The sequence below is a fragment of the Vicia villosa genome, linkage group LG3 (assembly GCF_029867415.1).
Source record: "Vicia villosa cultivar HV-30 ecotype Madison, WI linkage group LG3, Vvil1.0, whole genome shotgun sequence".
Lineage (NCBI taxonomy): Eukaryota > Viridiplantae > Streptophyta > Magnoliopsida > Fabales > Fabaceae > Vicia > Vicia villosa.
The window spans coordinates 32,952,943-32,974,741 of record NC_081182.1 but is presented as its reverse complement, the minus strand read 5'-3'; the positions used below and the strand labels follow the sequence as shown (position 1 = coordinate 32,974,741).

General features: G+C 33.7%; 1 protein-coding gene and 4 long non-coding RNA genes across 8 annotated transcripts in view; 2 read left to right on the top strand and 3 right to left on the bottom strand.

Annotated features, from left to right (window-relative positions):
- Nucleotides 1-169: 169 nt before the first annotated feature.
- LOC131657836 (serpin-ZX-like) overlaps nt 170-21,799 on the bottom strand; it is a 43,163-nt gene continuing 21,533 nt past the window's right edge. The window contains exon 3 of the mRNA XM_058927194.1: nt 170-1,078. Within this exon, the coding sequence (XP_058783177.1) occupies nt 170-1,078 (909 nt within the window). The remainder of the gene's footprint in view (nt 1,079-21,799) is intronic.
- Nucleotides 2,601-4,750, bottom strand: LOC131660892 (uncharacterized). Of its 4 annotated transcripts, XR_009301062.1 has the most exons (7): nt 4,512-4,750; nt 4,414-4,435; nt 4,235-4,317; nt 4,043-4,118; nt 3,852-3,919; nt 3,566-3,630; nt 2,601-3,108 (listed from the first exon to the last, which is right to left on the bottom strand). It is a non-coding gene; the product is annotated as an uncharacterized LOC131660892 (long non-coding RNA). The 4 variants fall into 4 exon arrangements; XR_009301061.1 differs by having other exon boundaries at nt 4,414-4,750; XR_009301060.1 differs by lacking the exon at nt 4,414-4,435.
- LOC131660891 (uncharacterized) lies at nt 5,741-7,436 on the bottom strand. Its single transcript, XR_009301058.1, has 4 exons — nt 7,264-7,436; nt 6,679-6,848; nt 6,054-6,138; nt 5,741-5,970 (listed from the first exon to the last, which is right to left on the bottom strand). It is a non-coding gene; the product is annotated as an uncharacterized LOC131660891 (long non-coding RNA).
- LOC131660893 (uncharacterized) lies at nt 8,605-10,159 on the top strand. Its single transcript, XR_009301063.1, has 3 exons — nt 8,605-9,136; nt 9,225-9,298; nt 9,395-10,159. It is a non-coding gene; the product is annotated as an uncharacterized LOC131660893 (long non-coding RNA).
- LOC131660894 (uncharacterized) lies at nt 10,748-11,582 on the top strand. The gene is made up of 2 exons (XR_009301064.1): nt 10,748-10,936; nt 11,161-11,582. It is a non-coding gene; the product is annotated as an uncharacterized LOC131660894 (long non-coding RNA).

Sequence of the window (21,799 nt, the reverse complement as noted above, 5' to 3'; positions counted from 1 at the left end):
GAAAAACAAATTAAACGGAAACTATTTGAAATGAACAACATCTCCCAATTCAATGAGTACAAAACCAAGAGTTTCTCTTAATCTAGGGTGATCCAAATTAACGGCCGCGGTTCATAATAAAAGTTAACTACAAATTATTTTTCATCATAAAAATGGTTTAATAATGATATCAATATCGGCGCCTTTTATAACCGGTTTGTTGTGATCGATATCGGCGCCTTTTATTACTGTTTTGTTGCGACTGTTTTTGCGGTAACAAACTGTTTTCTAAAACATTGGGATCGAGCACTTGTCCAATAAAAAGCACCGTTCCAGAGCAATCTTCTCTAATCAAAAACATGAAAGGGTGGTCTGCTACAAAGTCTATGGGAGGTGGTGGTGGTTTTCTAAACATAGAGCATCCAAATACTGCATCACAGGACGCTGCAGCAGCTTCAGTTCCTCTTTCATTTACTTCAATAAAAGACTTGTGGTATATGCTTGAAACATAAAGTTCTTCGCCCAGAGGAGAGTCCTCTACCATTTTTGTCAAACCTCCACCTGCTTCAGAGAAAGGTAAAACCACTCCTAGCTCCTTCAAAATACTAGAAGTTTCAAGGTCAAAAGAAATTCTGAATCTTGGAATTTTAAAGTCACCTACTGGCACTGAATCAGTAGGACTAGTATGTTCTATAAATTCAGATTCAGAAGCCACCTTTTCAATCAGAGCTAACAATCCGTCTTTTGCATCAGGAAGATAAAAGTAAATAGAGAAACTACGCCTATCCTTATGCTTATAGGACTCACCTTCCTTATAAAAAAGTTGAAGGACTTTAAAACCATCAAAAACACTAATAAATTGTTTATCCTTACTCGTCATGAAAGGAACTTTGACTGAGCTGCCATTGAGAAGGTAAAAATCATAGTCTTTTGTTTTTGATTTATCAAACTCCTCGCACCATGCTCCTTTGAAGTATAGTGCATTTGCAAAGATAAGTCTGGTTAAGCTATCAACTGCATCAGGTGGAAGTAGATTCTTTATAAGACCCTTTGTCTCCTTTTCAGCCCATGAATTCACTTCTTTTGCTACTTCACGTGCCTTTAAAACAATATCAAATATAAATATTAATATTATACAAAAAGATCATTTGTGCTATGAATTTCCTCAACAAATTCAATAAAAACTGGTAAAAATTGAATCGATATATTAATATACCTTGGTTATAAAATCAACTGAGGCAATAGCGGCTTTGAAATCAGTAGACACGCTTTTTTTGAAGGAAGGTTTAAGAGATGATGATTGTTCAACCCAGACACCATTGACGAAAGAGACCAGAGGTCCACCGGCGGAACTGTTATCCGCGAGCACATAGGAAACGAGTTGAGAGCATAAGGTTTTGAGTTTGCCGGTAGAGTCATAATGGAGGAATTCAAGAAGCTGGTGTTGTGTGGCACCCTTAGAGCCAACAGCGATGATACTGAGTATGATTTGGAGCGACAATGGCGAAAACACAATGTTCTTTTCTTTATATTCATCTTTGGAGAACAAATGTTTGGCTATGGCCAATGAAACCTCCGTTAGGTTGCCGGTTGATCTCTCGACGAGTTTCATTCTTATTCTGATTGTAAAACACTAGAGAGGTTGAACAGAGAGTAGCTTGCTTGCAAAACCCTAAACCCTAGAGATGTTGAAAAGAGGGCAGCTTGCTTGCTAAACCCTAAACTCTTATGTATTTATACCAAAGTTACCTTGCTAATCAAGTTACCCAACAGGCTAATTTCATGGGATATATAATACAAATGGTAACTTGCCTATCACGCAATGCAAAAATATTAGGGCCAAATTTTACGATTAATTTTCTCATAGAATTTAATCATGCTGTGAAATCTTCATTAATGAGAGGGTACTAAATATATTGAAGGGAAAGATACTGTGCGAAAAGTTCGTATCTAAGAGTGAATCAAGTGATGACAAAGCTATGTGATAATGCAATCAACACCACGGATTCAAGTAATGACAGAATTTTCAAAATCATTTTAAATATAATAAAGATATATTAATAAAAAAATACTTATTAAAACATAAGAAATATTTTTAGTAACAAAATATCAAATTTTGAGTTATTAATTAACCTGAATTTGAAAACAACATATATAATAAAAAGATTGAAAAATATTTAGATTTGTAATAAAAATTAAAAATAGTTTTTGAGCATATTATATCATTTAAAGTATTATTATTTATAATAATTTAATTCTTATTTTAATTAAGAGTTATTTGACCACTATAAGAATTAGATGTCACTGTAACTTTCAGCTACAGATAAAATTTTACCTACAGCTATTGACTGTCACTATAGGTTATCCTAGTATTATAATTAGTACAACTTATACCTACGACTTTTTAGGTGTCACTAAAACTTATATAAATTTTAATTTTTTTTAAATAAAAATTTTCTTTTTGCTACCACTAAAACTTCAATAAACAAAAATTTTATTATATGAAAATATAATAAATTTATAATTTTACATTGACAAATATTACTAATATTAAAATTGAATGACTGATTATAAATATTTTAAAATATATTAAGAACCATGACAAAGTTAAATCACTAAAATGAAAAAATTATCCCATTTTACATTAAATTCAAATATTTCAACATAGAAAGTTTCATTCAATATACTTAAAATCTTACAAAAGAAATCACATATATTTTTATTTTAATATTCTTGTATCTTCACTTTCATGTAAACATCTGTATAGCAAAGGGAGGTGAAGAGTATCTTGAGATGAACTTCACCGGATTGTGGTCAATAGGTGACACAAAATCAAACCTCTTCGGTTATAACTCATAAGACCTCGTTAACTTGTCGATCTTCAGAAAATCGCACTTGAAGAATAGAAATTAGATTTCCAAGCAAATTCTCTAATGTTGCAACTCTATTATCAGCATTGGAGCTAAAACTGGCATGTCATGGAAGCTTTCCAGGACAACGCACCCGTCCTCTCTTTTCGGGCCCTTTAACCTTTGAATAAGTATCATTCTTTCAGCTTGTAGAATCTTTGATGGCTTGAGAATTATGTGAGCTACCTGCCTCCTCTACCATGTGCTTCTTTAACTCTTCCTACATGCAACACAAGTAACTTTTCATACTCCAGCATACATATTAACATTGAAAGTTCCCTAAAATACAATTCAGTCCCTAAAATACAAAACAGTGTACTTCTATAGTAAAATAGCAAACTGTGAACATATTCTAAATGAAAGCACTGAAAACAAATTAACTCATTTTAGCATTCACCTCTTATTAAAATGAACTGAAGTATTAAAAATATTAGATAAAATGATTTCAATCATGTTTTATTCCAATCTTATATATATACACGTCAAATAATAAAGTTAAAAACATTTTACCAAGGACCAAATAACAAACTATTAAGAATTTTAGACATCTAATTACAATTTTTAAATTAATGGACAAGGTTTCTTTTCTTAAAAGAATTTCAATATAATCAATCACCAAAATTAGTATTGATGGTTACATGCAAGGATAAATGGTTAGGTTAAAAAGAAATGGTAACCTCAGATGAAGACAAGGCAGGAAAACATGAAGGGGCAATGGGCAGGTTGTTTAGCTTTAAAGTCCCTGAATATAAAATGTCTAGGTCAGATAAACAAAGGCTGCCTCTATAATCAGCAAAGTGAGTAAAGATCTACCAGTACAGTATAGAATACTGAGGTATCCAATTGCTGTATTCTCCTCACAATTTTTGTCTTCCAATCAAAGCAAAAAGCAAAATACATAGTTTAAGAAAAGAAAAACACATGAAAGGATATCTATCTATAATAGACTACTAACAAACTTACTTTCCATATGTTAGTATCAAGATCCACCTCATGCTTGCCCGACATATCAATAGCATCCACACTCAAAACTGCCCACAGACAATAACAAAGAATATCATTCATAATCTTCATCATTATACATAATGACAAATCCAAAACGAAAAACAAACTTGAAAGCAACATCAAGCAGATAAAAAAAATTTAGTACTAACAATCACAAGGTAAAGAAGGGAGTGTCATATTTATATGAATCGGAAGAGTCTCTCCACGATTCAAGTCCACTGACATCTGCAAAAGATCACAACATTTACTAATATACATATACAACTAGCTAGCATCATTGATATTAACATCAAATTAAACACAAAAACGGAAAAATCAAGATTGTAAAAAAGAATGCAAACCTCATGAACAGTTTAAGTTGTGAGATAGTAACCCATCTCGTGCAGAAACAGCGTAGCCATTATAATTAAACCAATTACCGAAACTGCAACCCAATAACAAAAAAATAAATATAAAATCTAAATAAAAAAAATCACCGAATAGGGGAAAATGGATCAGGGAAGAAAGAAACGAGGATTACCGAGAGCACCGGATTGGGTTTTCTGCAATAAATTGGTTAAAACTTGATGCACTAAACTAGAATTGTATTAAAGGACCGCATTTATTCCAACAATATACCTCGCAAATGTGAAGGCTGAAGTTGACTGTGATCACTCTCTTGACTCCGTCTAGCTCCCCTACTTGGATTTTCATGTTAAGTTTAAGTGTATTCTGAACTGCATTTGTGTAGTTAAATAACATGTTAACTTAGAATTAGCAAAACATTGAAAATAGAAAGTATGCTTTCTAAAAGTCCAAGAGAAGAACTCCTTCAGCTGATAAGATAATGCACCTTCTACCTTCAGCAACCTAAAAAAATTGAGTCGGCATTTCGACTCAATGAACAATATATTGGTGATGCAGAAAACTCAAAAAGATAGAACTTAGATATGTACCACCTAAAAGTGCTTCTTTCTTATCACTGTAAATCAGAGAAGGGGAAATTTTATCGTGCAAATTCTGATTAGATGGTTATTAATATGAAACAATGCTCTACTAAGACTGTACCAATTCAACTGGACTTTGACATTCGGGAGAAGGAACCACTATGGCTTGGCTTCTCGATGACAACACGTGTCAACAGGACAATGATTCAGGTAAACCAGTCCTCACGGCACGATGAACATCTAGACCATTGGTAGCAGATACACCAGAAGTTCCCTTTCCTTTCTTGACCTTTGTTACAGTACTTAAATTGATCTCTCCTGATCCGTATTCAGCACTTATATACTGTACTTACTTAGAGATCACACCAGTTGCCAATAATGCATAACTTTATGTCATAAAGCTGGTGCAAAAATATATAAATTAAATCTAAGCTTTTAGATGCCAACGAGTAAATAAATTTAAGAGAGCTGAAGTTCAATACTGAGTAACTTATATGTCATAAAGCCATAGCAAAAATATATAAATTGAATCTAAGCTTTTAGATGTTAACAAGTAAATTAATTAAGGAGAGCTGAAGTAATATACACCACAAGTTGCAATACTTTTGACCTCCCACCAGCTGCAACTGAAGTATCTAAGTGCCACTCATTGGAATTCACCTGTTTAAGATAGAAACATTCAAGTCAATAAAAAATTAATATAGTATCTCAGTTACAAGAGACGTAAAATGAAATATGACAGAAAAAGATGGGGCAACAGATGTCACATAAACAACAAAAAAAAAGAACTATAAATTGTATCAAATGAGAGAAAGAGACACATACTGACATACATAACTCGAGATAAATAAACATCTAAACGATCGAAACATCATTTCTAAGCTAGACATCTGGCTAATATGTCAAGTGATCTAGGTGGAAAATTGTATCATCCCTCCAATTGATATAAGTTTGCAAAGTCACAAAATAAGATAGAACTAAATACATGGCAATTCTATTCAAAATAACTGTATTTACTATTTAAAAATTATAAATGATAGCACAGAACCATAGAGCATACAAAGAAAGGAAGATCTTGAGTGGTGAATATGTGGCTTCCATGTTCATCATCCCAATCAAAAAAACGAAGCCTTTGGTGTAAGGTACAAAACCTGGCAATTAGGAGGAACAATGAAATCACTTGAATACAAAGCATAAAATGAGTATTGCCACTTTCACATTTATGAGACTTCACTTGGCTTTCAACAGTGACATCAGCTATAGGTTGCAGAGCCTCAATGACGGGTTGCAACAAAGTTTCATCTATTTCACTGAAGTACCTACAAATAAGATCAACACAAAGACTTTGAAATAACAATATTCATAACGATAACTAAGCTAATAAACCAGACATAGCAACGACAAAAAACAGAGCCAGCAGGATTTAAACTTTAAACAGTCTTTAACATATTATTATAAAGGGACTATTTTGAGAGAGCTTATTGACATGTTCATAAATTGTTTTTAACTTATTTCCATAAGCTCTCCAAGATAGCATTGAATACTACTTATATCTTATGTGAAAACACAGTTTACTTTAGTCTATCTGTTGTTATAGAAATAATTTCCGCATAAGCACTTGTATGATAAGCACTTAATTAAGTCATTTATCCAAATACGGCATAAGTACAGTGAGATTAATCTCTAATATACTACCATCCCACAATAAATTTTGCAAACTTCAACGCTAGTTCAAAAACATGTGCATTCTTTATCTAAACCATTGCAAGATAAGGGAAAACTTGATTAACTATCAGCACTAAACAATGTGTTCCTAATCATGTAATAAGAATAAACATTAATAGTAGCAAGTTTTTTACCAAAGTTACTTTGACTCCAATCCTTATAGAGAGTTATTAAAGGCCTGTAATTCCCAAGATCATGCTTATTAACTGCAAAAGCTAATTCATCAACACGACAAAAACTCAAACGAGGCATTTTCATGAGAGTAACAGCCAAAGGTCCAAAAGGTCCAAGCTCCACAGCATTTCTGCATTTAATCCCATACTCTTTTTCAAGCTTAACCAAATTATGATTGATACCAATACCCACAAAAGTAAAATACAGAAGCCGAAGAAAATTAAGCAGAGATGTAGGAATTGAATCCAAATGACATAGCTGAATAATAAGACATGACTTTTAGAATACTCTCACTATGGTTTAATCTAATAAAAATTTCTAATCATTTTTCTCATCTTTCACAAATCATCAAACAACAACAACCACTACAATGTCAATGATGAAGAAAATAAAAACCATCGAAATCGTAAATTGATTTCAGGATACACAAATTAACTACATAAGAAATTGAATACAATTGTGGGTTATGATTTTCAATGATTTCAATTACGATAACACAATTCAACGATTACGATTCGGTGCAATTTGAGAGGGCGAGAGAAAACCTTAGAAAGAAAGAGTCGAGTTGTGTGGCGGCGATTGAACAGAGAGTTGATGGTGGCGGCGGTTGAACAGAGTTTACGGTGGCGGCGATTGAACAGAGAGTTGACGGTGGATTCTACGATTTCAGATTTACATCGCTTCCACAAGCAAGTTGCAAGCTGGAAAATGACAATACTAACCTCTTTGTCCTAATTAGTATAAAAACATATATTTTATAATTAAAATTAATTTTTAATTTTTTAATTAGTAATTAGTAAAGTTAAGTTTTGGCAATGTAAAAAAAAACTTAAGTTTTACGTTTTTTTAATGAAAATAATAATTTTATAATTTATAAAAAAATATTATTTATTTATAATATAAAATTATTTAAAAATTTAATAAAATAAAATATAGCCGTAGGTAAAGGTAATATGGGTGTAGGTAAAAGTAATGTATAAAATTATTTAAAAAATTAATAAAATAAGATATATCCGTAGGTAAAAGTAATATGACTGTAGGTAAAAGTAACATGTAGTGACAAAAATTAAGCGTCACTAAATCTGGGTGTCACAATAGGTCAGTTTTCTTGTAGTGGACTTTAGATTGTTAAATTGATTCTAGGCTTGTACTATATTTGATTTAAAATTAAAATAAGTATTATATTAAAAATTATTAAATATTAACAAAGGTTAGGATAAGGTACTTAGAGTTGAGTGACGACTACTACATACAGAAACTTCACTAGTGCAAAATGATAAATATAATTTTAAAATTTACACCCGTTTTCTTAAAAATGGGTGTAAATAAGAAATGCGGTGGCAATTTTGTAAATAAAATATCATTTTGAGTATTTGCACATGACAACACACACCCTATTTTATAAAAACGGGTGTAAATTAAAAATATTGTTATAATTAATTCTCAATTACTCCCATTAAACATAAAACGGGTGTAAATTTAAATAAAAAAAATTATTTAATTTTATAACTTAAAATATTAATCTTAAACATATTAACAAACCACAATCTATTTTATTAACAAACCACAATCTATTTTATTAAGTGTTAATTGTCTAATTGAATAATAAATATAAATTTATGAGAAAAGGGGTGATGCACTGACAGTGTAAAATATTTTTACACTATCAACCAATCACCAGCTATGTATCTAATTAAACCATTTTTTTATTTAAAAAAACTTAATGACATGATACGTTTATGATTTTTTATTGGATGTTACACTGTAGCACTACTTTTAACTCTAAATTTATTAAGTGAATAGTATTGTGTAAATAAAATAATATAAAGACAAAATCAACAAATTATCACACGATATCTTCTCTTCCAAAAGATTAAAACAAAATCTTACTCTTTCTAGTTCTCTTTGTTTGTTAGGGTTATTTCCCATTTCTCAATGACAGAAGTTATCACGTGGCTACATCCTCTTCATGTAGTAGCAAGGGTGTGAGTGAGTGATAATTGCTAACTATTTACTTTTCAGAATCGGGAAAACCAAAATGCCAAGTTGTTTAACACAACATTTCATATGCAGTCAACAAATCAACAAATTTTTCAAACCTCCCACTGCCGTCGCCGACGATGACGATGATTTGCTCAACTGGAACTGGGAGAACAACCAACACCCTATTATCAACACTTACACCCGAATTCATCGAAACCCTAATCCAATTCCTTCACCTCACACCATAATATAAAAACCACTAGTAGTCAAGAACAAGAAGAGAAGCTACGTTCAGTTCCATTTGGAATTAGGTCAATCCGGTTTTTATTACGCGTGCACTCCACCTGTGCTATTGAGTTTACTCCCGGAGATGTCGAAGACGAGAAATTACACGCTCAATTTCACTAAATTTATGCGCAAGGAATCCAATTTAGAGTAACCGAAATGAATTTCCCTTTTTTCTGATCTCAATCATTTGATTCCTCTGCCAATTGATTATTTTTATTCTGTTTTTTTTCTTCAGGATTGGAATAATGAAAGGGTTGTTTATTATGATAAATGTTGGATAATGATCCATCTTTCCACAGAATAAACAAGGTTTTTTATTTAATGCCTTTAAGTTAATTCCATTTTGTATGATTTGTTGGGTTTTGAAGTGTTGAATGGGTTCTTGTGAAATTGTTGTTATGACAGGTTCATGAAGTTGTGAAGATGATGGGAAGTGGATGGATAACGAATCAACATTGTAAGGTGGATAATGTTAAACATCACCTCAAAAAACTTACTTGCAATCTTATTCTAGTAACAGGTGAAATTTGAGACAGGTTCTTATTCTAGTAACAGAATTTGTAATCTTCAATCTTTATTCAAAGGAAAATCTAGTCATTATACAACAGGAACTTCTGTAATATCTTGTGATACGTTATCCGAAGAAAAGCCTAAAGAGAATTCTGTTTCTGATATGTTGGTTGATTCATTTGGAAGGATTCATACTTACTTGAGAATATCATTAACAGAGAGATGTAATTTAAGGTGTAAGTATTTTATGCCAGCTGAAGGTCTGGAGTTAACTCCTACTGATCAGGTGTAAGTATTTTAGAAATTTGTAAGACAACTTATATTTAGGTGTTTATGTCTTGTTTGCTTAAGACTAGAGTATATGACCTATAGTTCTATGAAACAAAAATACGACACTTGTTATATAAGTGTCATATGGGTGTCGGGCACCGATTTTAAAGAGTGTCGAACCAAAGAAAATAAATCGTTTCTTTGGGGACACCTATTTGACTTTTCTAACAATTGTTGAATGGAGTGGAGAAAGCACAACATATTGAATGGAGTAAGATCCAGTTGTTTTGTTTTGTATTTATTGAACTGGTTAATAAACACTTGTTTGAATATGGTTTTGTAAAATTTAGTGAATACATGGATTGAGCTTTAAGATGAACTTCCTGAACAATGGACATATGTGAACTGTGATTAAGTGACTATTTGATGGCTAGTCTCTTTTCATTACTTTGTTTGAATAGAATGCAGAGTGGACGCCTCTTGTTTGAATAGTGTTTGATGTTGATGTTTTTAAGTCAAAACTTTCACGGTCTAGTTCATGATATATCTTGTGCTACGAGCTTCTGAAGTCTTATGTGTTGAAGTTTAATTATAGAGCATTATACATAGCTTGATGTTTTATTATGTGGCATGGTTTGACTTTATAGTCATTAAGAGATCAAATGATTTATACAGGCATTGATAAAGTCAACTAGCAGGCTTAGAGATGCATTACTTCCTTAAGATGAACCGAAGTTGGCAACCCCCCCTTGCTTCTTCTTGCTCAGCAGCGATCTCTATAAGCTCTTAAACTTATAAATGTTGAGCTGATGATCAAGACTTTATTCTGAAATTTATTATTTTTGCAGGGTTCTCGTCAATGCAAATGCACCCTACATTAAGATGGTCAGTGAACAGTTTGATAGATGCCATGGAACTATAGCGTAGAAAATTGGTGATAGTACAATTGTGTTTAATTATTTAGGAATCGATTGATGATAATACACATGTAGAAAATTGTTCACGACAACTTTGTTGAGGCAGTCAAGTTTGTATTGGTTTTCCTCTTTTCCCTGTTGTCTATATTGCTTTGGCTTTAGTACTTAGTGGTTAGGCTGATTTTTGTAGTCAGTACACTTATATGGGCTAGCGAAGAAAATGGATATCACAGTTATTACTTCCTCACAAGTAAGATTTTACTTTTAAATTTTTTGACACTCATTAAGAGCAAATCACTATAGCGGATACGGCAAGTACTTACTTTAACTTGTTATAGGATTATTTATAAAATTATACACGCACATTGCTTCTCTGCACACAACTATGTGATTTTTATACAGTTTTAGCAGAGTCAGTTATTAAACATTAACACCAGATCTGGTCAGACTAATTGTCTTGTCTCTTGTCCTCAGCGTCCTGCTTTAATACCATTTCATTCCATGGAATTGCGGATGATTGATGGCGAGGGTAATTGGCAACTCCGTTTGATCAAGCAATGATACTCTGGTAGGTAGTGTTGATGCAGACTCTCATAGTTAGAATATTTTGCGTTGTCTTGAACATACTGGCTTATCGTGAGCGTAAATAAGGTTGGCCGATGATGGTATCCCCATTTTCTTCCATTTTCGTGAGCGTAAACAAGGTTCAAGTTTTGCAGCACCAACCAAAATGGTTGATACGAAGTTGAAACAAAACTATTTATAGCTGCAGTATATTAAGATCAATCATGTACAGTCTCCCCCTTATATTCCTAGGTAGTTGATATTTATTCATATTTTGTAACCATTGTTTTAATAATAAAAAAAATAGCTTGAAATATAGTAGCTCTTTGATATATTTTGTTACCAAAGCATCATCCGTTCATTGTAACAGGTTTGGGTTCTTTTCTTCAAGTCCATCATTTCTCGGTCACTCTTCTTGATCTGGACATCGCTCATATAAAATCTAATTAGAACTTAATTCACATTTCATGTTGGCTAAGACATCTGCATAAGAATTAGTCTTGCGATATGAATGACTGATCTGATTTTAATGTCATTCCAATTTCAAAAGTTTCCTGTTTGTTGAAGTCTAAGACATGCAACCTTTTCCTACACAAGTAAATAGTCACACTATGCACTACAACTTGGGAATCAACATGAAGCACAGTTGTCTCAAACCTTTATTCAAATTAGTTATTATGTAAATGCCCTTGGTTTTTCTCTGAGCTTATTAACAATTGTTAAATGACTTAGTGCATGCCTTGTTTCTTTTCATGTTAAAACAAGTTCTATTCTAGAAAATTTTAGTTAAATGAATTTAAGTTATAAATTTTTTTGTTTCAGTTATGTATTTAACTAGGTGTTACAATTCCCCCCCCCCCCTGACAGAACCAAGATGTAACCGATGCCATTCAGAAGATTGTTGCTGCCTATGATTGTAGGATTGTTGAGGGTGTTCGTAGCCACCAAATGAAGTAGTTTGTGATTGATGCAAATAAGGTTGTGCTAAATGTATCTAATCCGGATACTAGGGTTGATGATGCGGAGTTTGAAGAAAATGAAGTTTATGCAATTGATATTGTAGCCAGCACCGAAGAAGGAAAGGTGGTTGAATTATATTTTAATGCTTACAAATATTTCAGTTTCTCAATGAAAATGTAGTTAGAAATTTCTTCATTTTTGCCCTCCAAATTCTAAGTGTCCATTAATTTAGTCTTTCAAATTTACAAAATGGCAGTTTATTCCGTAAACATTAGTCAGATCTTGACTTTGAGTCGGATCCATGGCCAGCAATCTCTGACAGTGCTAAAGATTTGGTAAAACTGATGTTGGATAGAGACCCAAAGAATAGAATCTCTGCTCATAATGTCTTATGTGAGTTCCTTTGATACTGATTTTTACTGCATTTTTACGTGCTAAGCTGTTCTAATATCGCAGCTTTGTAGAATATCTAACAACAACAGAGTTTATGTATAATCAGGTCATCCTTGGATTGTTGATGCCTTTGTCCTATGCTGTTTTGACATGCTTAAAGTATTTCTGTCAACAACTTTCATCATAATTTATGATGGAACTGTAATTGTCTTCAAGTTTTATGAGGAGCTGGTGGTGGTCCTTCTTGCAAGCTTTTTACTTAATCTGCAGCACTTAGTTGGCTACTCGTTCTGCAGCACTTGATCTGCAGCTTGCAACACTCACTCTGCATTACACGATCCATAACGCTCACAGTCCTTGCCTCTCGTCCTCTTCTTCGTTCATCAGGTTGAACTGGTGCGTTATAAACTTAGACGCCGGTCGAAAGTGTTTACAAATTATGGTTTTAGAGGGGGCTGTTTACTGTCATAGAATTTGCACAATTTAGGTTGAACCATTCAAAGATTGGTTATGGTTGATACAATTCAAAGAATGTTATCTGCTAGTTTTCTTATTAGATACATAATTTCCTCATACTAATGTTGTAGATTTTATTAGAAATATGTCAACTATTTTCATGGATTCCAGTCTTATTGTTTTGTTTTGTCTATTTGTCTTTGACATGATGAATCCAAAAGTTAAGAGTAATCTTATTTTAGAAACATATAAACACTTAATTATGTGTAACCTTCTTTGACCTTTCATATTGGTCTAGTCTTGATGTAAGACATTGTATTGATGCAATGCCCACTTCATTATGACTGCACATGATTTTGTATACTTTTTGGTTAATTTTAAAAATATTTTGACTTAGTTAAAATATGATTTTTATGTGTATGATTTTATAGTATTTGCAATATTTTGACTGAAAATGAAATATAACTAAATGGTGTATATGAAATAGGGTGTAAATAGATAATAATTGTTCATTTATAAATGGCGTATTTACACCCGATTTTTATTTAAACAGGGTGTAATTAATAACATATCTACACCCGATTTTTATTAAAATAGGGTGTAATTAAAACGTAATTACGCCTAATTACACCCGATTTTTATTAAAATAGGGTGTAATTAAAACATAATTACGCCCAATTACACCCGATTTTTATTAAAATAGGGTGTAATTAAAAACGTAATTATGTCCAATTACACCCGATTTTTATAGAAACAAGGTGTAATTAAAAACGTAATTACGCCCAATTACACCCGATTTTTATAAAAACAGGGTGTAATTAAAAATGTAATTACGCCCAATTACACCCGATTTTTATTAAAACGGGGTGTAATTAAAAACGTAATTACGCCCAATTACACCCGATTTTTGTTAAAATAGGGTGTAACGTAGAACGTATTTGATGGAATAAGGTGCGACACAACAAGGGGGGTTGGATTGTGTCCCTTTTAAAATTTATCTTAGTATTTAAAAGGTTGCCTTTAATAAGAAGAAAGTGATTAGTAATGTCTTTAGAGATTTAAATAATTAGTGTTAATGTGTGTGATAAATATAGTGTATGAATAATATAAGAACAAGACAATAACTAAAGAACACAAGAAAACTTATCCTGGTTCACCAACTCGGCTAGTCCAGTCCCCACACCCTGTGAGATTATCCTTTATCAAATACTTCTTACAATAGCTTTTTCTTCTATGTATTCTTAGCCTCACCAGGCTTACACTTCTGAATGGTATAGCTTACAGATAGCTTACAAAATGATTGGTTTGTATATCTATGATATACTTTGTGATCTTAGAAGGTTTACAATAAGTTCCTAAATACTCTCCATATGGCAGTGAGTATTTTTCTTATAGAATATGTATGATAACTCTAATATATATTTGATCACTATATGGTAGTGAGAGCTAAAGATAATATATAGAGAGTATGATTGCTTTGAGAATAAAGACTTTGGTTTTTCTTTGAATGCTTGTGGATATTTTCGGTACTTGAGAATGAAGCATAAGTCTTGTATTTATAGAGCAATGCAAAGTGAGAAGGAAGTGCCGAGAGTTTCTCATGAGAAGTGCTGGCAGCTTTGGACTTGGTCTTGGCTTGACTTGGTACTGCTGACAATCTGCAAGTTCTGACATTTGACCATTTCAACAAAGACTTATTCTTGGAAAAGTAAATCTGGAGGAGTAACTCTGGGACGAGTAACTCTGGGACAAGTAACTCTGGGACGAGTAACTCTGGAACACGTAATTCTGGAGAGTAACTCTGGGACTGTCATTCTGAAGAGTAACTCTGGGACCATAATTCTGGAGAGTGACTCTGGGACTGTCATTCTGAAGAGTAACTCTGGGACCATAATTCTGGAGAGTAACTCTGGGACTGTCATTCTGAAGAGTAACTCTGGGACCATAATTCTGGAGAGTAACTCTGGGACTGTCATTCTGAAGAGTAACTCTGGGACCATAATTCTGGAGAGTAACTCTGGGACTGTCATTATGAGGAGTAACTCTGGGATCATAATTCTGGAGAGTAACTTGTTTAACTTCTGAGAATCCATATGTTCTTAAAGCTTTGTTCTTTGTCAGCTCAATCTTGAATCATCATTTTAACTCTTTGTTTGATAGAGACCATAAATTATTTAGATGATTATTGATGAAATCACTTTGGAGTTTCTTTAGATAAAATAGTTTGTAATATTCAAAACATTAACAGAATATGTTTCAACATTCTCCCCCTTTTTGAATGGTGACAAACTTTTTATTTTAATTTCTTTGAGTAAGGACTTTGAAACTCCCCCTGAAAAGATGCATACTTTGAAAGGGCAAATGCTCCCCCTCAATGTTAGTTCATATATAGTAAATAAATTTATCAGCATTTGAAACACATGTTGATTAGATAGCAGATTTTGATTAATGTTTGAGGAACAATATATTAATTTTACATCAATATTTTGATACACAAACACAAAAAGATCCTAGAGGATTACTGCTAAATATAATGCAAAGTCCTAGTGAACTAAAGATAAATAAAGTACAAAGAACTTAAACAAGACAAAGCTTTGGTCAAAGCTTGTTCTCCCCCTTTTGTCAAACATACAAAAAGAAAGGGGGCACCAAAAGATAGAGGACGAGAAGATTAGGAACCAGATTGTTCATCATCAGATGTTGCCTCAGAAGACAATGGCAGAAATGGAAACTGAATCTGAGAGGGATCCGGAGGAGGCATTCCTGGAAACCTCGGGCATACTTGTTCAGTGACATAATCAATCCAGAATTTTTGGTAAGCCATTAACTGCTTTTGGAGAGCTGTGTAGGATCGAAGGTTGATGCGTTGATGGGGGTTAACCGTTTCAGATGAGGTTGCAGATCGAGGATAAACGGGAGGACGATTACCAATGCTGGGGAAGTTGTTAAAAAATGAGGATGTGATGGAAGTGATGGGAACCTGAGGAAGGGTATTGGAATTATCGGTGGTGTTTCTAGGAGGTGATGAGTCATACCTCGGAGCAAGCAGTGTTTGAACATTGAAGGAGTTATCATCATCTTCCTTAGGAGAAGAAAATATTGGAGAGTTTGTTTGAAAGACATAAGGATCAGGTGGTGGAACAGAAGGCATGACAAGTGATTCTGTAGGATCACTTTGTTCAGATAGCTGAGCAGAGTTGTTAAAAAATGCTTCAATCTGAGCAGTGAGATCATTTGAGTCTGTGTGATTGATGGAGGAGAGTTGAATTCTTCTAGGAGAAGGTTCTTTGAATGAATTAGGAGAGTTCAGAGGTGAGGTCGCGGGGAGAGGATTTGTTGTCATGGTAGGGGAAGTGTATGTTGCAACATGGGGAATAATTGAGTTTTGTTGATTTGAAGTGGGTGGAGTTAACAATTCAGCCTCAAGCATGGATATGAGTGAGGACAGCTGAGCTGAAGCAGGAGTGTGAGGAGACATTGGTGAGGGTGGTTGATGAGCTGAAGCGCTAGGAGGACTCGAGAGTAGGTTTTCAAGAGCAAAAATGTTGATCATGTCAGTGTTAGAAGTCTCTAGGTTTGGAGGACTTGAAACATTTGAGATAGTTTCAGTTGGGAGAGAAACTGGAGCTTGGGTGATGACAACTGTTTGTGGTGAAGATTCTACTGGGATTGGTGATGTAGAGGTGAGGTCAATGCATTGTGTGATTTCAGGAGATTGTTGATTTGTTTCCTTTGGAGATGTGGATTTAGAGGCATGAGGAGAGATTGATGAGGGTTCTTGTGGGGATTCTAAGGCAGCAGTGTTTGGAAGAGCCACAGATAATGGAATGGGGGAATTTGTGTTCAGGCTGTTTGGAGAGTTAGGAGAGTTGGTACCTGTTTCTAAAGGCTCGGTTGGAGCAAATTGTTTGACAAGACGCCTGCGCTTGGATTTGGCCTCAGGTTTAGGCGATGGTGCTCGCTTGAGTGAAGGAATTTTCATGCGCTTCAACTTGGAGGCATCCAGGATTTTGTTTATCTCGAAGGAGTCCTCATCATCCAGAGGAACATTGAAGTGCTTGAATATTTTGGTAAGAAGCATACCATAGGGGGCGCTTCTTGCTCTCAGGCCAGTGTATTTGAGATAGTTGAGCACTAAATATCCAATATTTAGAGGGGTTTTCTTTGAGAAATGGTAGATGACAAGGAGGTCTTTATCAGTGATTCGTTCCATACTGCCTTTTCTTGGAAGGATAGTATGAATGCAGAAGTTATGAATGATATGGCTGAGGGGTTCAAGGTTGGCAGACACAAAACGGTCATTTGGATGTTTTGTGATAGAGAGTCTGTAGGATTCAATGTCTAGGTCATAAGATGAGGGCCAGTCCTCATTAAAGAGGTGAAGTCCATTATTTGGGACATGCAAAATATCACAAAGGAGCTCTGGGGTTAGGGTTATTTGACAACCCTTTACAGAAGAGATGAGCTGTGTATCACTGTCAGAGGGTTTAATGGCAGCAAAAAAGTTTCTAACTAGTCTAGGGTAGAAGACATCAGAGAGTTGGAGAAAATTGGTCCAACCTGTGGCTATTGCAAGCTCGTTGATGTCGTAACCCCAGATAGAGTAACTATCCAGGTTGACGGTTTTGCCGGCCACGATAGGAAGGGAGCGCCATTTTTCATTGTAGAGAGCACGAACATCATCGTCATATATGAATTCGTTGGTTGAGATTTCAGATGGATGGTCATAGGCTTGGAAAGACGATGAAACGAGAGAGGTTCCTTCGCTTGATTGAGTGGAAACGTGTGAGGAGGATGGTTTGGTGGGTGGAGGAGCAGTGACGATCTGGGTTGTGGGAAGAAGATTAGGATTTTGTGGTTCGGTTGTAGTTTGCTCAGAGGGAGTTGGATTGTGAGAGATGTTTGCATGTCGAGCTGAGCGACGGGTGGGAGTGGTGGGTGTTGGTCGAGAGTCAGTGGTTTTCATGGAGGTTTTTTGTCGAGTGGTGATGGTGCGGCGCTTAGTAGGTGGTTTTTCCATGGAAAGGGTTTTTTGTGTTTTGGACGGAAGAGAGAATGTGGAATCAGCAAATGGAACAATGATAACTTTGAATACCATTTGAAAGGTTTAAGAGAAAATAAATTGAATCATTTGAGATTATTGGGAAGAGCAAGGATTTGATGGGAAGTTGGTAGAGTGTGTACTGATTTGATTGGTATAGGAAGAGGCAGCTTTTTAGTAATGATGAAGAGATAGAGAAACGAGAGAGAAGGAGAAACACACGTGAAAGAAAAAACTAATGTAGGCTTTAATAAAAAAAATATATTTTACTAAGAGCAAAAAGAAAAAAGTATATGTACTTAAGGAAAACAAACGTGATATAATTTTTTGTTTTATATTTGTTATTTTATTATCTAATATATAAAGAAATTACTTAGGTATTTTGATAATTGATAGTTTTGATTTTAGAAAATTAAATCTATCTTCCACTAGAGGTTTGGTAAAAATATCTGCTAATTGATTTTCTGTATCTACAAAAATGAGTTCTATATTTTCTTTCTGAACATGATCTCTAATAAAATGATGTTTTATTTCAATGTGTTTAGATCTTGAGTGTTGAATGGGATTTTTTGACAAGTTTATAGCACTAGTATTATCACAAAAAATTGATACCTTGGAGTATTGAAGTGAGTAGTCTTCTAGTTGATTTTTTATCCATAAAATTTGTGAGCAGCAATTTGCGGCAGACACATATTCTGCTTCAGTTGTTGATAGAGCAATTGTGTTTTGTTTTCTGCAAGACCATGTAATAAGAGCTTGTCCTAGAAATTGACAGGCTCCACTTGTACTTTTTCTTTCTATTTTGTCTCCAGCATAGTCAGCATCACAGTAAGCTATCAAGTTGATGTGATTTCCTTTTTCATACCATAGACCAATGTCAGTGGTACCAACGAGATATCGAAAAATGCGTTTGACGGCCGTTAAGTGTGATTCCTTAGGGTCAGTTTGAAAACGTGCACAAAGACCTACTGAAAAGACAATGTCAGGTCTACTGGCAGTTAAATATAATAATGAACCAATCATACCTCGATATTCCTTTTCTGATACAGATAGTCCTTGTTCATCTTTATCAAGATTTGAAGATGGATGCATAGGGGTTACCATAATTTTTGCTTCGTTCATTCCAAATTTTTTTAACAGATCTTTAATGTATTTTTCTTGACATATAAAAATGCCATTTTTGAGTTGTTTTATTTGTAAACCCAGAAAGAAGTTGAGTTCACCCATCATACTCATTTCAAATTCACTTTGCATCAGTTTTGAAAAATCATCACACATTTTTTCATTTGTTGACCCAAATATGATATCATCAACATAAACTTGAACTATTAGTAAGTCATTTTTGTGTGATTTTTTGAAAAGAGTTGTATCAATTTTTCCTCTGAGAAAATCATTTTTAATGAGGAAAATACTAAGTCTTTCATACCAAGCTCTAGGGGCTTGTTTGAGACCATATAAGGCTTTTGTTAGTTTAAACACGTGATTAGGATAAGAATGTTTTTCAAAACCAGGTGGTTGATGAACATATACTTCTTCGTTTAGGAATCCATTTAAAAATGCACTTTTTACATCCATTTGAAAAAGTTTAATATTTTTATGAGCAGCATATGCTAAAAGAATTCGAATAGCTTCTAACCTTGCCACGGGTGCATATGTTTCATCATAATCTATACCTTCTTGTTGATTATAACCTTGAGCTACGAGTCTAGCTTTGTTTCTGATTACTTTTCCATTTTCATCAAGTTTATTTCTGAACACCCATCTTGTACCAATAATAGTTTTATCTTGAGGGTAAGGAACTAGTTTCCAAACTTGGCTTTTCTCAAATTGAGATAATTCTTCTGTCATGGCTTCCATCCAAGATTCATCTTTTAATGCATCATTGATATTCTTTGGTTCTACCTGAGATATCATTGCCATGTTATTAGAGTTATCTTTAAAGAAATTTCTAGTTCTTACCTGATCAGAGGTGTCTCCTATTATTTGTTCATGAGGATGATCAGTTACACTTTTCCATCCTTTTGGAGGATTTGCTGTAGGTTGTTCAGAGTTGTTTTTAGCTTCTTGGATAATGTTCATAGTGTTACTTGCATCTGATGATTGAGTGTTAGGAGTTGCTTCTAAATCAGTTACTTCATCCTCGTGAGAGTTTTCTAAAGCTGCAACATTTAGTTCATCAAACATAACATGCATACTTTCTTCTACACATTGATTTTTCAAATTGTAAATTCGGTAACCTTTTGATGTTGAGGAATAACCAAGAAAGATGCCTTTGTCAGATTTTGAATCAAATTTTCCTAGAGAATCTTTGTTGTTAAGAATATAGCAATAGCATCCAAAGATATGAAAATATGAAATATTTGGAGTTCTATTTTTCCATAGTTCATAAGGAGTTTTCTTCAAAATTTTCCTTATGGTTACTCTATTTAAAACATAGCAAGAAGTATTGATAGCTTCAGCCCAGAAATATTTTTCAACATTTGATTCATTTATCATAGTTCTAGCCATTTCTTGTAAAGTTCTATTTTTCCTTTCTACAACACCATTTTGTTGAGGTGTTCTTGGACAGGAGAAATTGTGAGATATACCATTTTCATCAAAGAAGGTTTTAAAGGAAATATTTTCAAATTCTCCTCCATGATCACTTCTTACAGAAACGATATTTGAGTTTCTTTCATTTTGAACTTTTTTGCAAAAGATTTTGAATGCTTCAAAAGAGTCATCTTTATTTTTTAAGAAAAGTACCCATGTGTACCTTGAGAAATCATCAACAATAACAAAGCCATATCTTTTCCCACTTAGACTTGAAGTTTTTACAGGACCAAACAAATCAATATGAAGGAGTTCCAAAGGTTTGTGTGTTGACACAATATTTTTTGAATGAAAGCTACTTTTGACCTGTTTGCCTTTTAGGCAAGCTTCACAAATTGAGTCTTTTTCAAAATTAAGTTTGGGAAGACCTCTAACAAGATCTAATTTTGAAAGTGTTGAAATATTTTTCATACTTGTATGACCACATCTTCTGTGCCATAGCCATTTATCCTTTTCTTTGGACAAAAAGCATGATTCAGATGAAAGATCATCTAAATAAAAGATATAAAGATTTTTGTGCCTTTTTCCTAAAAAGAGAATTTTGTCAGAAGATGGGATTTTTACAATACATGAGTTTTGATTAAAACTGACTTCATAGCCATCATCACATAGTTGACTAATGCTAAGAAGGTTGTGTTTTAAGCCTTCCACGTATTGCACATTGTTTATAAAGATAGTACCTTTTTTACCTATGGAACCAATACCTTTGATTTTTGCTTTATCATTGTTTCCAAAAGTTACAGTTCCACCTTCTTTACTTTTGAAAGAGACAAAACTTTCCCTATCTCCAGTCATATGCCTTGAGCAGCCACTGTCCAAGTACCAAGGCTTTTTCTTGATGGTCAGAAGACATTCCTGCATTATGTGTTAGTAATCTTTTAGGTACCCATATTTCTTTGGGTCCTTTGTTGTTAGAAACATGATCATTTGATATATTGGTTTTCTTTTTGAAATAACAATGTTTTTCAAGATGATTGGTTTTCTTACAATAACAACATTTTGGTTTGATAATGTTTTTCTCCTGTAAAAGAGTTTTTTCTTTTGTTTGGGTCTTGGTTCTATTTTTATTTGGAAGAAAAAAGTTCTCATAAATCATTTGATTTTCAG